Below are 17035 nucleotides of genomic sequence, written 5' to 3'. Positions count from 1 at the left end.
TAATGAATAATGTGTGTGCCTGAGTTTGACCACAGCATATTTCTGAAAGTCTGCAATGCCCTTTTATTTTATGTACATCATTTTTAAAAAGCTCAAATGTTACTGAATAACAGCAATGGGTTACACTTTATTTTAAGGTGTCTTTATTACAGTGCAATTATACAGTACATTTAAGTACTGAGTAATATTAATGAACTACATGTACTTTATATAGGGTTAGGATTAAGATTAGGTTTGGTTTAGGGTTAGTTGCATGTAATTATGAATAATTTATAGTAATTACTATAGAAACTACATGTAACATGTAACAAGCACAATGTAAAATTAAGGGTTACCCAGGAATTTTACCTTTAAATATCTTAAGTGATGGTTCACCCAAAAATGAAAAATGTCCCATGATTTACTCATCCTCAAGCCATCCTAGGGCTATATGACATTCTTCTTTCAGACAAATACAATCAGAGTTATATTAAAAATATCCTGGTTGTTCCTAGCTTTATAATGGCAGTAAATGGAAGCCCAAAATTTGAACCTCAAAAAAGTGCATCCATCCATTATAAAAGTAATCCACACGGCTCCATGGGGTTGATAAAGGCTTCTGAAGTGAAGCAACGAGTTTGTAAGAAAAATATCCATATTTTTACTTTACAAAGGAGGCAGACCTCCTTCTGTATTTAACTGGTGTAACTATGATGTCGGACATAGTGTAAGCATTTTGAACTGCGAGAGGCGCCACGTTACACTTTGTTTGTAAGTTGAATACGGAAAATGGTCTACCGGATGCTATATATTTTACTTTATAAAGGTTTAAATATGGATATTTTTCTAACAAAAACCCATCGATTTGCTTCAGAAGGCCTTTATTTATCTCCCCAGAGCTGTGTGGATTACTTTTAAAATGGAAAGTTGCACTTCTTTGAGTTTTAAATTCGGGGTGCCATTCACTGCCATTATACAGCTTGTATATATTTTTTCTTTTCTTGTATATATTCCGATTGTATTTGTCTAAAAAGAAGAAAGTTACAGTGAGGAAAATAAGTATTTGAACACTCTGCTATTTTGCAAGTTCTCCCACTTAGAAATCATGGAGGGTCTGAAATTGTCATCGTAGGTGCATGTCCACTGTGAGAGACATAATCTAAAAAAAAAAAATCCAGAAATTACAATGTATGATTTTCTAACTATTTATTTGTAAGATAAAGCTGCAAATGAGTATTTAGAAATTATAAATACTTAATTATAAATATTATAAATACTTATTTTCCTCACTGTATATAAACCTAGGATGGCTTAAGGGTGTTAATCATATGGTAATTTTCATTTTTTGGTGACCTATCCCTTCAAAATCCTATTTTAAGTAAAAATTTATTTAATCCACTCAATGAGTCTCAAATGTCAATAAAATGATGAAAATGAACAGATGCTCATGTTTGTCTGTAGGGGATTGTGGAGGTTCAGGGGTATGTGCTGATAGCTCACGTTTCAGTGCGTTCAGTTCCTCTGGACAGTCTACGGATCATACGAGGCAGTCAGCTGTATAACTCCAGCTATGCTCTTGCAGTACATAACAACACCCACTACAGTCAGGTGGGAGTTGGTCTGAGAGAATTACGCCTCAGGAGTCTTACAGGTAAGGAGTTTGAGACATTGTGAAAGCATTTCATTTTATTATAATTTTAATTTTTGCAATTTTATAGTTAAATTGCGTTCTTTTAGATTTAAGAGTGATTTTTTCAGTCAACTTCAGTTAAAATTAGGTTAAGTTAAATCTTCAGTTAACACTGTTTGTCATACTGGTTGAAATGCTCTTCACATCCTGATAGCAATTAATAATAGAAGTGGTAGTGGTACAATTATTTAACAAAATGATATACCTTCTGTGGGAGTCTCATGTATAAAACATTTTTTGGATGTCCATCTTGCCTGTCAACATATATATTTAAATACCTTTGCACACCATGCTTGCGCAGACATCACTCACACTTCTTCAGCGTGTTCCATGAGATGATGCAGAGTTTTACAAACCTGATTCCAAAAAAGTTGGTACACTGTACAAATTGTGAAGAAAAAGGAATGTAATAATTTACAAATCTCATAAACTTATATTTTATTCACAATAGAATATAGATTGAAATGTCATGCCAAATAGTGGCTCATTTTGGATTTCATGAGAGTTACACATTCCAAAAAAGCTGGGACAGGTAGCAATAAGAGGCTGTAAAAGTTAAATGTACATAATAAGGAACAGCTGGAGGAACAATTTGCAACTTATTAGGTCAATTGACAACATGATTGGGTATGAAAAGAGCCTCTCAGAGTGGCAGTGACTCTCGGAAGTCAAGATGGGCAGAGGATCACCAATTCCCCCAATGCTGCTGCAAAAAATAGTGGAGCAATATCAGAAAGAAGTTTGAAGTTATCATCATCTACAGTGCATAATATTATCCAAAGATTCAGAGAATCTGGAACAATCTCTGTGCGTAAGGGTCAAGGCCGGAAAACCATACTTGATGCCCGTGATCTTCGGGCCCTTAGACGGCACTGCATCACATACAGGAATGCTACTGTAATGGAAATAACAACATGGGCTCAGGAATACTTCCAGAAAACATTTTCGGTGAACACAATCCAATTCGCCGGTGCTGGCTAAAACTCTAGGTCAAAAAAGAAGCCATATCTAAACCCGATGAAGAAGTGCAGGTGTTTTCTCTGGGCCAAGGCTCATTTAAAATGGACTGTTGTAAAGAGGAAAACTGTTCTGTGGTCAGACGAATCAAAATTTGAAGTTCTTTTCACATGACACCATGTCATCCGGACTAAAGAGGACAAGGACAACCCAAGTTGTTATCAGTGCTCAGTTCAGACGCCTGCATTTCTGATGGTATGGGGTTGCATGAGTGTGTGTGGCATGGGCAGCTTACCCATCTGGAAAGGCACCATCAGTGCTCTTGTCTCTTTCAGGGAAGACCTTGCATTTTCTAATATGACAATGATAGACCACATACTGCATCAATTACAACATCATGGCTGCGTAGAATAAATATCCGGGTACTGAAATGGCCAGCCTGCAGTCCAGATCTTTCACCAATAGAAAACATTTGGCGTATCATAAAGAGCAAGACATGACAAAGAAGACCTAAGACAGTTGAGCAACTAAAAGCCTGTATTTGATAAGAATGGGACAACATTCCTATTCCTAAATTTGAGCAACTCGTCTCCTCAGTCCCCAGACGTTGGCAGACTGTTATAAAAAGAAGAGGGGATGCCACATAGGGGTAAACATAGCCTTGTCCCAACTTTTTTGAGATGTGCTGATGCCATGAAATTTAACTTATTTTCCCCTTAAAATTATAAATTTTCATCTATGTTATATTCGGAATAAAATATTGAAATTTGAAACTTCCACATCATTGCATTCTGTTTTTATGTACAATTTGTACAGTGTCCCAACTTTTTTGAAACTGTGGCCACTGTGTGGCATCCTCTCTTACACTGTTTGAAAATATTGATTTATAAAGAAAATAATAAATAGTTTTGAGTATCTGAAATTTTCTGTAGGCTAGACCACTGGTAGTGTACATAGGAATTTACTTCAAATATATTTTACTCTTTCCCTGCCATTTACTGCATTTTCCAGCTATCCATGTTTTCACTGTTATATGGTAGGGGGCGCTGTTACTAGGCCTCTCGCGATAGTCGATAAATCAATTAATCGCACAATAAAAAAAATGAGCTCGATAATTTTTCTGGCCGCGATAATAACCATTTGCATGCTTTTTTGTTTTCCTCGTCTCTCTCGTTGACTGCACGCGCCTCGTCCGATTGGGGAGGTGTTTATACTCGACGCGCAGACCGGGCGCGGCGTGATGAGACGTCATTCTCGGCCAGCAGATTCGTCTGGAACTCATGGCTCTTCGGTTGCGGAGCCACACGCAAACTTACGAAATTTGACGTGCACAACGCCAAGCGAAATGGGGTCTCGCGCACTCCGCGTCGACGTCATTTTTACCGCACGCACCCTCACGCTCGAGCGGACGCGTCGTGTAGAAACGAGGCTTAAAGCTACACTGAAGTTTGGTAAACGCAAGTTAATTCTTCAGTTCAATCTTTGTGTGCTAAAAATGCACATAAGTTCCTGTAGAGATAGCAATACACATTCTCCTTTTGCCAAATAAATGAAAAGCATGTCATAAGTTTCTTCTCTCTTGCTGTATCAAAATATCACATATAACATTTTTTTTAATACTGTATCCTAAATTGTGGATAATTAATATATCATATGCTGAAGTACATTTCTGGATTAAAAGAAAAAAACAACAAGAACCGTACAGAACGGAAAACCGTGAGCCTAAACCTAAAACACAATAATCCATTGCAGTTTTCATCCATTTTATTTATTGTTTTTGGTACTTATTTAAATGCATTTTTTTTAAACAGACTGAGAGTCCATGCTTTTATTGTTTTTGGTTGTTGTGTTCATTTATTGTGGTTATTAAAAATGTTTTCCATTTTTAGTGTTAAATAGTCTTTAGAAATTTAAGTTTATTGATCTTGTAAAAGGTGTACCTGCATTTTTATGCCATTATCATTATTTTAGTTGAAAATGGTCTCAGAACGACAATATTATCGTTTATCGCAATAATTTCTTGGCCAATTTATCATCCAGCAAAATTTGTTATCGTGACAGGCCTAGCTGTTACACATCTTCTAAAAAAGTACAGAGTCACCGGATCAAAACACAAGTGAAGAAGAAGCAAAAACAAGCGTTAGAAGATCTACTCCATCTATGTTTTAATCATCGTTCGGAATGCAATTTTCTCAGCTTTTTGTTTAAAATGTTTTTTTCTTTTTCTTGATGAAACTTACCTACATTCAAGTGTTGACAATAACATGTTTTTAAAATGGAAAGAGGTAAAGAACAGTTAGAGGTATATTTCAAACATAAAAAATAATACCTAAATAGGAACATAATAGTATACATAAAGTGCAAAAATAATCTATAAATAGTAAACTCGTAAGTATTATGATTTTTACACTTAAAGGGTTAGTTCACCCAAAATTAAAAATAAGCACATGATTTACTCATCTCCAAATCATCCTAATTGTATATAAAATTCTTCTTTCAGACAAATATAATCAGAGTTATATTAAAAAAGTCCTGGTTAATCCAAGCTTTATAATGGCAGTGACTGTTGTTCTGTATTTGAAGTCTATAAAAGTGCATTCTGTCCATCATATAACTGCTCCATGTGGCTTCGGGTGGTTAATAATGGCCTTCTTAAGTGAACTAGTAAATTATCTAGATCCAGGCCGATCATATTCCATATTCAACTTACGGAAAAAGTGTAGTGCCTCTATCAGTTCAAAATGCTTACGCTACATCTGACGAGCGTAACTGGTGTGCAGTGTCATCAGATAACATCATTCTGTTGAAAGTAACTGCCTGTGTGATTCATTGGGTGGCAAATGTTACCAGCCAATAACTTTCCTAAAGAACAAAAAGTGTTCTTTATCCACAGGTCTTATAACGTTTTCTAATCACTGGATGTTTTTTAGAGATACTAATTAGTATAATCAATGAAATAAATTAATTGCATTGATTAAAATGCTTTATCCATGAGTCCAAATGACTGGAAAGCTCATGGATAAGTCATTGAAATGAATTGGTCATAAAGTTTGGGAACCCTGATTTTATCATTTGTTCAAGGTTCCCAGGGTCATGGAAAATCCAGAAATGTGATTTCATTGTGATTTTTTATGAATTCAAAACATTTCATTGACTAGAAATGAACCTTTGTGTTTGCATTCTCTTTCAAGATTATTACAAAAAGTGTTGTACAGTCATGAAAATGGAACCCTGTGAGTAAAATGATTTACTCTTTCACAGAAATCCTGCTTGGTGGGGTTTATATTTGGGGAAATCCTCAACTTTGCTTTCCTCGAAATATTCTTTGGAAAGACACTATTACTGAAGACCAAAACAAACTGGTGCATCTGCAAGACATTCCAAAGAACTGTGAGTGAACTATCCCATCACACATCACATTATTCACTGCATCATATACGTGTTTATGCTCAATAACAATTATATTTTTTAGGTCCTCTTTGTTCTTCTGCTTGTGGGTCTGGTGGATGTTGGGGAGAAACAAATCAAGACTGCCAAATATGTGAGTCATTGTCATATTGGTATTTTTCATGTTTGCTCAAAGTTTTTTTTTTTTTTGCCATGAATTCTGTGTAATTGAATCAAGACTACCAGTCTATCTCATTATGTTGATAAAAAAAATGTCATGTCCCTTAATGATCTAATTTACACAATATATAATCATATGATTTTGCTGTCAATATTTTAACCTAGTTTATTTAAGAGACAATTTCTGATCAGTTCAACTCTACATTCCCTATCAGAGAATAAAGACACAATTCGACCAAATTAAGTATCTAATTATTTGTGTTTAGTTGTAAAACATAATGTAATTCTAAGACAGTTCTGAATCTTGTCTGATGCGGTATCTGAGGGCTGCACATATAATCGAATTTGTAATCGTGATTACAATTACGGATGCCATTACAATTATGTAATCATTTAAAGGCACAAGTACAACAACAACAAAAAGTCCACTCACATTAAGTGAATAAGTTTTTTTCCCCTACGGGTTATCTTAAGAGGTTTTTTTTCTTCTTCAGTGTTTAAACATTACAATACCATGCATATATTTACTTTTTTTTATTTAAAGAAACCAAACCAATGTATTTTTGAGGCTTAATGCTAAACATAATAATTATAATCGCAATTACAATTTAAGGGAATAATCGAAAATTATAATTTTTGTCATGATTGTGTATTCCTACCTGGTATGATACACCATTACGTGTTCCTCTTTCTCTGCAGTGACCGCTACGCTTTGCACAGCTGGCTGTTTGCGCTGTAAGGGTCAGAACCCCAGTGATTGCTGTCATTTGCAGTGTGCTGCTGGGTGCACGGGGCCGAAAGACACTGATTGTCTGGTAAAAAGATCACAAATATTGCATTTATATTATTCATATCTAACTGACATATAATAATATCTGTTTCACTCCATTTTTGCATTTTAGGCCTGTCGTCACTTTAATGACAGCGGGACGTGTAAAGACAACTGTCCCCCGCCCACCATCTACGATCCAATTACCTTCCAATCCAAACCTAACAAGGACAAAAAGTTCAGCTTTGGAGCCACATGTGTTAAACAGTGTCCACGTATGTCAACTAACATTTTCAACTAACAATACAGTATCTTGCTGTATGTCCACAGGTCTTGCCTTTTCTTTCTCTATATTTATTATACATGCTGTACTTTCTGTTTCTTTAGATAACTATTTGGCCATGGAAGTGGCATGTACAATGGTCTGTCCTAAATCTAACAAGGAAGCCATCACTGTTGAACCAGATGGACAAGAAACACAGAAATGTGAAAAGTGTGAAGGAGAGTGTCCAAAAGGTCTGTATGTGTATTAGATACATAGGCTAGTACATGGTCGTTAAGGATTCTTGCTAGCTACACAATTAGTCGATTTTAAGTTCCAAAATGTGTTAAAAAGCAATTCATAAGACAAGTTGTATTCTTAGAGTTCATATATATACTACCAGTCAAAAGTTTGAATTAATTAATACCAAGGCTGCATTTATTTTGAACAAAAATACAGTAAAAACAGTAATATAGAAAATAACCCATTCTATATGATTATATTTTAAAATGTAATAATTTTTGCTGGCAACGCTGAATTTTCAGCAGTTTGTGTCACATGATTTTTCAAAGATCATTCTAATATGCTGTATAATATTTTTTGTGGAAACCGTGATACACTACCATTAAGTAGTTTGGTGTAAGTAAGGTTTAAACAAAACAAAACAAAAAATGTTTATTCAGTAAGGATGCATTAAATTGATCAAAAGTTTTTTGTTCTTTTTCCTATTCATCAAAATATCCTGAAAAACTCCACAAAAGTATTAAGCAGCAAAAGCTTTTTCAATTTCATTGATAATAACAAGAACCATTATTAATAATTGAGCACCAATAATAATTAAGCATTACATCAGCATGTTAGAACGATTTCTGTAGAGTCATGGGACTCTGAAGACTGCAATAATGGCTGCTGACAATTCAGCTTTTCAGTCACAGTAATTAATTGCATTTTATAGCATTTTAATAGCAGTTTTTTTTTTGTAATAATATTTAACAACATGGCAGTTTAACTGTATTTTTAATCAAATAAATGCAGCCTTGGTGAGCTGCAAAGAATAAACTTCTTTCAATTAAAAAAAAAAAAAGTCTGTAGTGGTAAAATACTATGTGATGTGTACCATTTCTCCTATTTTTTATAGTCGTATTAATTTATGTATGTTCTGTCTGTTAGTGTGTTATGGATTAGGAATGGGAAACCTTCAAGGGGTGACAGTGGTGGATACCACCAACATTGGCATGTTCATTGGCTGTGAGAAGATCTACGGAAGTTTGGCTTTTCTTTCAGACTCCTTCAAAGTGTAAGCAAGGACAGTTTTTCACCTACAAATTACAATGCAATTATCATTTACTCGTCCTCTTGCTTCTGTGAAACACAAAAGGAATATATTAAAAATGTATATATTTTAACCAAAATTTTTTTACAAAAAAGAGCAAAAGAAAAATCATTAAAGTGCTCCATGTATATTCCAAGTCTTCTGAATTCATACGATTGCTTTGTGTGAGGAACAGACTGAAATGTAAGTAATTATTCATTGATCATTTTCGCCTCCACTGCTGCTCTCAAACTTGGCATGTTGCAATCAACATGTCATGAGACACTTGGGAGCAATTCCATTTGATGTCATTAGCTAAGTTTGTATATGTTTGCAAATTATGAAATATTGCATAAACAATATGGAAAATCTTAAAATGTGCAAAAAAGTGCACAATTGAGGCGGTTCATTTTTTTATTCAATAAGAAAACATATACATAAACTACGATGGAAACACATTTACCGAATCAATTGCTGGATGAACAACAAATGAGCACACCAATCTCACTATCTAAAATATTTTTTTAGTCATTCTGAGACGCTTGAGCCAAAGTCTGTCATTAAAAATGATTTGGTTTAATTACCTCCCAGGACTATGTGTTCCCAATCAAATGTTCGCTTCTGAATGCAAGATAACACACCATTGCGTTTCATCTGCATGCTCGGAGGCGCAAGCCATTAATTATATGAAGAAAAAAGGCTCATAGGCTTCCCTGGTTGCAGCAGCTATTATTTTATTACTGATACTTTGAGCCAATTTTCACAGTAAGTAAAGATTTTGTTCTTAAACACATGGGATGGAAATGGTGCTTTATCCGCATATATTTTATGCAGTATTCAAATTTTCCGCACAAGTTTAATTTGCAACTTTGGATGGCAACATATAGCTATTGACTTTAAACTTGACATAAATGGCCAGATTTACTGACAGCTTGCACCAGCGCAAACCCTCATTTGGCGTTACAACTACTCTCAGACTTTACTTAAGACATGCGGTGAAAAATTTACGGTGAAAAGGAGTGGGCAAGGTTATTTTTGTGACCTTATGGCATATGCATTTTTAGGAGTTTCAGCTGCAAAATGTATGGGAGGAGAGTATTTAAATGATTCACTCAAGGTGATTTACTAAGGTGTGGCTCATCAGTTTACTGGTATTTTCACCATTATTTACCGCCGTGTCTTAAACCAGACAGTAATTTGCACTGCTCTTGTTAGATAGCGTTGGTCATAATGGAAAGGATCTGGCTGTATCTGTGTCCTTTAATTTGTACGTTGTCGGAATTGCGCTCTCACTCAAATTTGCCCTGTTTGCTAAATCTTGACATGTCTAGTTTAAATTTGTGAATGCTTTTAGGATGCTTTATGGTCCTTTTAGCCCTTTTTTGAGCTTGACAGCCCCTAGTCACTATAAGCTTTCATTGTATGGAAAAGAGCTGTGTGAACATTCTTCTGAAGTTCACCTTTTGTGTTTGACAGAAGAAATAGAGTCATATGGGTTTAGAATGACCTGAGGTAAATAATTAACTGACCTTAAAACTTTTCTTCTTTTTCCATACATGACTGTTATCAGTATACCTATTGTTACACTTATAATGTTAAAACATATTGTGTTGTCAATACAGAAATGCAGCTACCAATTCATCTGGACTGCAGCGGAGTGACCTGGAGAAGTTGAAGTCGATAGAGGAAATCACAGGTGACGATCTCAGTTTAAAGTCTATAGATCTAAGATCTGTACTTTGAGAAGTAAAATATACATAGCTGTACCAGTGTACCATTAAATGAATTTTGTATTTTTAATAACATTATATTTGTATTTTAGGATATCTGTACATAGATGCATGGCCAGATTATTTGCTTGATCTGAGCGTGTTTGAAAACTTGAAGGTGATCAGAGGAAGAATGCTTTACAAGTAAGTACATCTGTCCTGGCATCTTAATTGAAACAGCTTTTTTTATACCCTTTTCCTGTTTTCTAATTCTGTCTTTAAACACATTAGACTGGTTTCACAGACAGGGCTTAGATAAAGCCAGGATTAGGCTTTAATTTAATTAGTACATTTAAGTAGCTTTAATAAATGTGCTGTAGAAAAAAAAACATTACTGGTGTGCATCTTGAGAAAAGTCATTGCAATAGGCTTTCAGTTAAAAGACCTTGTCTGTGAAACTGGCGGACTGTTTACCCACTTTCTTGTTTGTCTGGCGTCTGGTTAGACTTATCAAACCTGCAGTTTGTTATTAGTTATAAAGGTTAATAATTATCCTCTACTCCTGCTGCATGATGTATCCTTTTGCTTTCCTTTCAACCCCTCAAGCCAGTTCTAGCTGGACAGACTGTGAGAAAGGAATGCACCTAGTTATTTATCTATGAAATTGTAGGTAATTTTTCACACTTTAGTCAAAAAAAAGATTAACACACAAATGGGGCTATGATATACTTTAACTCCTGAAACCCACCAAGAACAGTTCAGCATCATAGCAAGGACATTTGGACATGCAAACTAGTCAACTTGTCTAGTTTTCTGCATAAATGTATAACTCCTATTGTCATATTATGTAGCTGATGTATTTGAATCATCTCTCTCGGTTTATCTCTCTGCAGGGGTGTTTTGTCTTTGGGAGTTCAGTCTTTGCCGATCGAGTCTCTCGGGTTGCGTTCCTTGCGCAGTGTCACTGGAGGTTTAGTGCTGATTCATAATAACTCCAGACTGTGCTACACCTCCTCTTTGCCCTGGTCTTCTCTGCTCCACCCCACACAGGGACCCAACCTCATCAGCAGTGACAACCAAGACGAGCAAACATGTGGTAAAAGAGCATTATGTTTAGCCCTGTTGGAATGGTAATTGTTTTTTCATGGGGATGTAAGGTCTTTTTTTTATTATTGCTGTCCAAATCGAGAATGTCAGTGTTTTTCTCCCACCACCTGCATAAAAAAATGAAACCACGCCCACTCGCAGGAAAGCTGCCCTAAGCAGACAACAGATGTCTGCGGGACGGGAGGATGAATGATGGGGCGGGAGATCGTTGATTCAACCCCATTCTGCTGCAAATTATCAGTGAATTCCAATTGTCTCCGATTAAAGTTTATAAAACTATGTGGTGCAAAATGATCACTGCAGAAGCAGGTGTCGGTGGTGATCCTCAGCTCTCCATCAAGGTGGCTCTTCACAAAATGAAGTACACCATTTCTTGATATCATCGTTTATTGTTTTGTAAGCTTATCACAACTAGGTAATATGTATTTACATGACAAAGACATAACTAGCTAGCAAACTATAGTATCTAACGGTACTGACAGTAACTCGTGATTGAGCAGGTGAACTGATGCGAATGTGCTCTAGTTTTTATAGTGTTAGGAGAGAACCCAAAAAATCCTGATGACAGAAATGGTCAAAAACCATTTAACGGTCGGTCTAACTCCACAACTCAGTACTACACATTCCACATTCTTTGTAACATGTTTCATCAATACATTTAATGTGTTCAGTAACACATCTCAGAATTGCCTTTACAGGGACTTTGAAGACTGTAAATCCTTTTTGACCACTGCCAGTCATTGTACGGTACCTGCTGAGCTTTGTGGTAATGTGCACAAATAAAATAGGGACACTTTTATTGGTGAAATGCTAGAAATTGTTTACAAGAGTTTTATTACATCACCACTCTACTACAGTTATTATAGTGTTCAGTACGTTTTTTTTTTAAATATATTTATTATACGCATTTATATAAATTAGGAATTGCATAACTAGCCATTTTAGTCCAACAAGTAGCCGGGTCAAATAAGTGTTTCGTTAACTTGTTTCTGGTAATTTCCACATTCTTAAAATGATATCCATCATTTTGAGAGATGAAAACATAGAAAACTATTTAAACTGTAGCACGTCATTTACTTATTTTTTAATAGGAAATTTAAACAATCAAATAATTGTAATAAATATTATTAATTAAATATATAATAATTAAATATGATTTTATTAATTGTCCAAGCAATAACAATCATGTTGTTTTTATTGTTCTATATTTTGAATTTTCATTAATTTTTATTATTTTCCTTTTCCATTATATCACTTTGAGATTCTTCGGGATAAAAAGTGCGTTATAAATAAAATGGACTATTATTATTACTATGTGACTGACCATGTCAGCAACACGGATGTTGGATTTGCAGAACTCGGTCCTCCACTGTGAAATATTCGCCATCTGAATGCATAACTTTTATAAATTAAGTGTCACAATGATTTTTTTTTTTTTTTACAGGCGTCCCCATGAGAAACAATTACCGTCCAAATAGGGTTGACCGAAGCAATGTATACCATACAAGAAATCATACTGTATTTTAAAACCTGAATACTGTGTGTCGCTAAGCATGGAATGCAGTAGAGTGACTATGCACAGCATGGCCTTGAGTGCTTTGTTGTTTTTTAAAACAGTCATAACATAATTCAAATATTATGTGGACAGATTCTCATAAAATACTAGCATTTTAAATGGCATCCTTGCTGTAATCCTGCTCTGAAACTTGATTTCAAATATTATTTAGAATAGGTTTAGAAAACACTAATTTGATGACCCACTTTAGACATTCAACTTTGCAACTACGTCAACTTATTCTACTAACCCAAACCCTTACTCCTAACTCTAATTTAACATTCTACCAATATACTCTAATGTATATAGATAAAGGTAACAAAGTTACTTATAGTTAGTAGAATATCTAAAGTGGACCATCGAATTAAGTGTGACCCTGGTGGAAAAATCTGTTAAACTAGAAACTAAATTTAAATTTATTTTCTTTTGTTAAAAAATGTTTGATCACACGTTTTAGTTTCCCATATTTAATAACATTTCATTACATGCTTGATTGTGGAATCAAACAGGACATTCTTCTGTCTCTTGTGTAGTTTCAGAGGGAAGAATCTGTGACCCCCTGTGTGCGGATGCAGGATGCTGGGGGCCAGGACCCAGTCAGTGTGTGTCGTGTGTGAATTACAAACGTGGGACGGAGTGTGTGGAGCAGTGTAATGTCCTACAGGGGTGAGTAGAGTATAAATAGGCAGTTTTGTCAATTGTTGTTGTGCTAGTTTGTTGTGTTTACTTACATAAATAAAAGTAGAGTTCTTATAGATTATTGAATGTTGAATTTTGTGCACAATACTTTTCCATTGTTTCATATAAATTGTATATATCAATGACTGTTAAAGGTAGGGTAGGCAGTTTCGGAGAGGCTAGCAATTCCTTCAGAGTTCCTCAAAAGCCACGCCTCCTCCAAAACACAAACAAATTACCTACGCTACCTTTAATGTAATACAGTAAAGAATGCAGATTTATATTTTGAAGAAGTTGTTTATCTCTACATCGAATGCATTTTCCACAGGTCATTCCGGGAGTTTGTGAATGAATTTAAATGTGTCCCTTGCCACACAGAGTGTCGACCAGTCAACGGCTCTGCCTCCTGTACAGGCCCAGTAAGATGCAATAAATAAATAAATATATATATGTTTTTTTTAAATTAATATTGTCACCAAAAATATAAATTAATTCATTATTTACTCACCTTCATGCCGTCAAACCTGTACGACGTTCTTTCTGTGGAACACAAAAGGAGAGTTTATCAGAATGTTGTCCTCTGCTCTTTTCCATACAAAGTAAAAAAAAAACAAAAGCGTACCATAAAAGCACCAAAATCAGTCAACTTTATTTTTAGTACATCACATGTCTCTTGATAAAAGATGAACACAGTTCCTCAATTCCAAGAAGTGATCTAAAAAAACAAAAACAAAAAAACTTTTCCTTTTGTGTACCATAGAAGAAAAAAGTAATACAGGTTCAGAATGTCATGGGTGAGTAATGATGGATTTTTATAAATGTTTTACATTTTTAATTTTTCACATTTTTAATTAAAAAAATGTACATTAAAAAAAGCCATATTACTAGAATAGGTTGCATGTTTTAATATTCAAAAACACATTATATTTTCACATATTTTACATAATTGCAGCACCTTTTTCCCAGTCTGTCGGTAACGCTTTGTTTAGTTCCTACCTCTATGAAGCCCCTCTATCTGAACTGACACACTATTCTACACTACTGACACAACCAGACCTCATCCCTATTTTATGGCATTGGGCAGGAATTATTTAAATGAGGAATATTGTGACGTGTACGTTCCTGGAAGAAAATTAAAGACTACAATCAAGGCGTTTAAGGGAGTTAAGAAAAAGTGCTTTACTGACATAGAGAGTATTTCTTTGTAAATTGGCTTTGTAACTTTGTAGGCATTTTTCATGCTCAAAAGGCTACATAAACACTCAAGAAAGTTGAACATGTAAAAAAAAAGCATAATTAGGTCCAGCTTAAGGTTTTAACTGTGTTTCTTGTGCAGGGTCCAAATCAGTGTAAGGAGTGTATGCACTTTCAAGATGGAGACGCGTGTGTTGAGCGTTGTCCCAGTGGGGTGAAAGAGGACCAGCACACAGTGTGGAAGTACTTTAATGCTACGGGACACTGTCTGCCCTGCGAGACCAATTGCACTGTCTCGTATGTCATTCGCTGAGTTCAAAGATTATTATCCCACTTTTTAGATTAGGCCATGAACACAAATTTTGGATTTAGTATATATATTAAAAAAATGTTTTTATTGTCAGGTGTCCATTGGATGATAGGGGGTGTCCCATCCAACAGAAAACTGGGTAAGGCATTATTAAATATGTATATATGCAGAATACTCATATTATTTAGTAGTGTTTCCCAAAGCAAGCACCACATATACATCACGTAAAAATGAAAATGATCCCATAATTTACTCACCCTTAAAGGGATACTTCACTGCCTTTTCATATTAAACTATGTTATTCCCTTAACTTTAACGAGTTGATACATACCTCTCTCGTCTCAGCGCGTGCACTTAATCTCTCTGACACGCAGTGACGATCTGATAGCATTTAGCTTAGCTCCCTAAGCCCAGTTCATTCACTATGGAACCAAACAGAGATCAAGTTAGAAGTACCAAACACCTCCACGTTTCCCCTATTTAAATACAGTTACACGAGTAGTTGAACGATCAAGTATGGTGACAAAATAAAACGTGGCGCGTTTCTAATCGGATTAAAAAGGAGAACTATAATATATGGCGGAATAGCACTTCTGAGAGTACTTTGGCTCGGCGCAGTAAAAAGTCCCGGCCGAAACATGTTCTCTCACATCTCCCTATTGACAGAAATGAGAGAGTGAGGGGGAGGTGTGAGGAAAGATGTTTCGGCCGGGACTTTTTACTGCGCCGAGTCGAAGTACTCTCAGAAGTGCTATTCCGCCATACATTATAGTTCTACCAGAAAGACTCGGAGATTGAATGATGAATGAAGTATGCATTTATTAACAGCCCAGCAAGCATAATAAGTTTTGGCGTAGGCCCCCTCCATAGTTTATGATCCGAGGGTAGCGGATCAGCAAATCCCTGCCTGAGATGAAGGCGGGGGCGCAGCAGACCCCCCTTAGAGGTATGGACGGAACCATCCTGGTGGTGGTGGTGGGGAGGGTGGAGGTTGTTGTCACATCGGCATCTGCGAATTCAAGCATGAGTAAGTACGACCTTTATACAGAAAATGTGAAGCCGTGATTGGATAGAGATGAAATTAGTAGTGACGAAGTAATTAAGTCTTCCTGGCAGAACTTAAGCTGAAGCTTCCATTTCTCCTTTTTAATCCGATTAGAGAAGTACCACGTTTTATTTTGTCACCATACTTGATCGTTCAACTATTCGTGCAACTGTATTTAAATAGGGAAAAGATGGAGGTGTTTGGTACTTCTAACTTGATCTCTGTTTGGTACCATAGTGAATGAACTGGGCTTAGTGGGCTAAGATAAATGCTATCAGATCATCACCGCGCGTCAGAAAGATTAAGAGCACGCACTGACACGAGAGAGGTATGTATCGACTCGTTTTATTTAAGGGAATAACATAGTTTAATATGAAAAAGCGGTGAAGTAACCCTTTAAGCCATCCTAGGTATATATCACATTCTTTTTTCAGACGAATACAATTGGGAGTTATATTTAAAAAATGTCCTGGTTAATCCAAGCTTTATAATGGCAATGAATGGCAGCCTAAAATTTTAAGACCAAAAAAGTATTTCCATCCATTATAAAAGTAATCCACACGGCTCCGGGGGCTTGATAAAGGCTTTCTGAGGCGAATTGATGGAAGAAAAATATCCATATTTTTGTGTGGAGCCCACGCAAACACAAAAATTAAGAAAATGTAAAAGTCTAGTTATTAACATTAGCTATACAGTAAAGATTTAACCATAGGCTGCACTAAATTTTTTTTTTTTTTTTAAACGAAATCCCTGCAGGCCTGGGACAACAGTCGCAATCACAATTGGTGGAGTGTTTCTCTTTATCATTTTACTGGCACTGCTGGTGTTTTACCTGCGACGACAGAAACACCAGAAAAAGAAAGAAACCATGAGGAGAATTCTACAGGAGCATGAGGTCAGA

At 35.7% G+C, this 17035-nt stretch overlaps 1 protein-coding gene across 1 annotated transcript in view; it reads left to right on the top strand.

Moving 5' to 3' along the window:
• Nucleotides 1-17035, top strand: part of erbb2 (erb-b2 receptor tyrosine kinase 2) — a 51551-nt gene that overhangs the window by 20823 nt on the left and 13693 nt on the right. Inside the window, exons 3-17 of the mRNA XM_067430576.1 lie at nucleotides 1441-1630; nucleotides 5888-6016; nucleotides 6099-6167; nucleotides 6893-7008; nucleotides 7096-7237; nucleotides 7350-7478; nucleotides 8395-8521; nucleotides 10159-10232; nucleotides 10359-10449; nucleotides 11139-11341; nucleotides 13441-13573; nucleotides 13914-14004; nucleotides 14922-15076; nucleotides 15184-15228; nucleotides 16891-17029. Of these exons, the coding sequence (XP_067286677.1) occupies nucleotides 1441-1630; nucleotides 5888-6016; nucleotides 6099-6167; nucleotides 6893-7008; nucleotides 7096-7237; nucleotides 7350-7478; nucleotides 8395-8521; nucleotides 10159-10232; nucleotides 10359-10449; nucleotides 11139-11341; nucleotides 13441-13573; nucleotides 13914-14004; nucleotides 14922-15076; nucleotides 15184-15228; nucleotides 16891-17029 (1833 nt within the window). The remainder of the gene's footprint in view (nucleotides 1-1440; nucleotides 1631-5887; nucleotides 6017-6098; nucleotides 6168-6892; nucleotides 7009-7095; nucleotides 7238-7349; nucleotides 7479-8394; nucleotides 8522-10158; nucleotides 10233-10358; nucleotides 10450-11138; nucleotides 11342-13440; nucleotides 13574-13913; nucleotides 14005-14921; nucleotides 15077-15183; nucleotides 15229-16890; nucleotides 17030-17035) is intronic.

This window comes from Pseudorasbora parva, chromosome 21 (assembly GCF_024679245.1).
Source record: "Pseudorasbora parva isolate DD20220531a chromosome 21, ASM2467924v1, whole genome shotgun sequence".
NCBI classification, from domain to species: Eukaryota; Metazoa; Chordata; class Actinopteri; order Cypriniformes; family Gobionidae; genus Pseudorasbora; species Pseudorasbora parva.
Note: the sequence above shows the minus strand (reverse complement) of the source record. Positions and strands in the feature narration are given on the sequence as shown.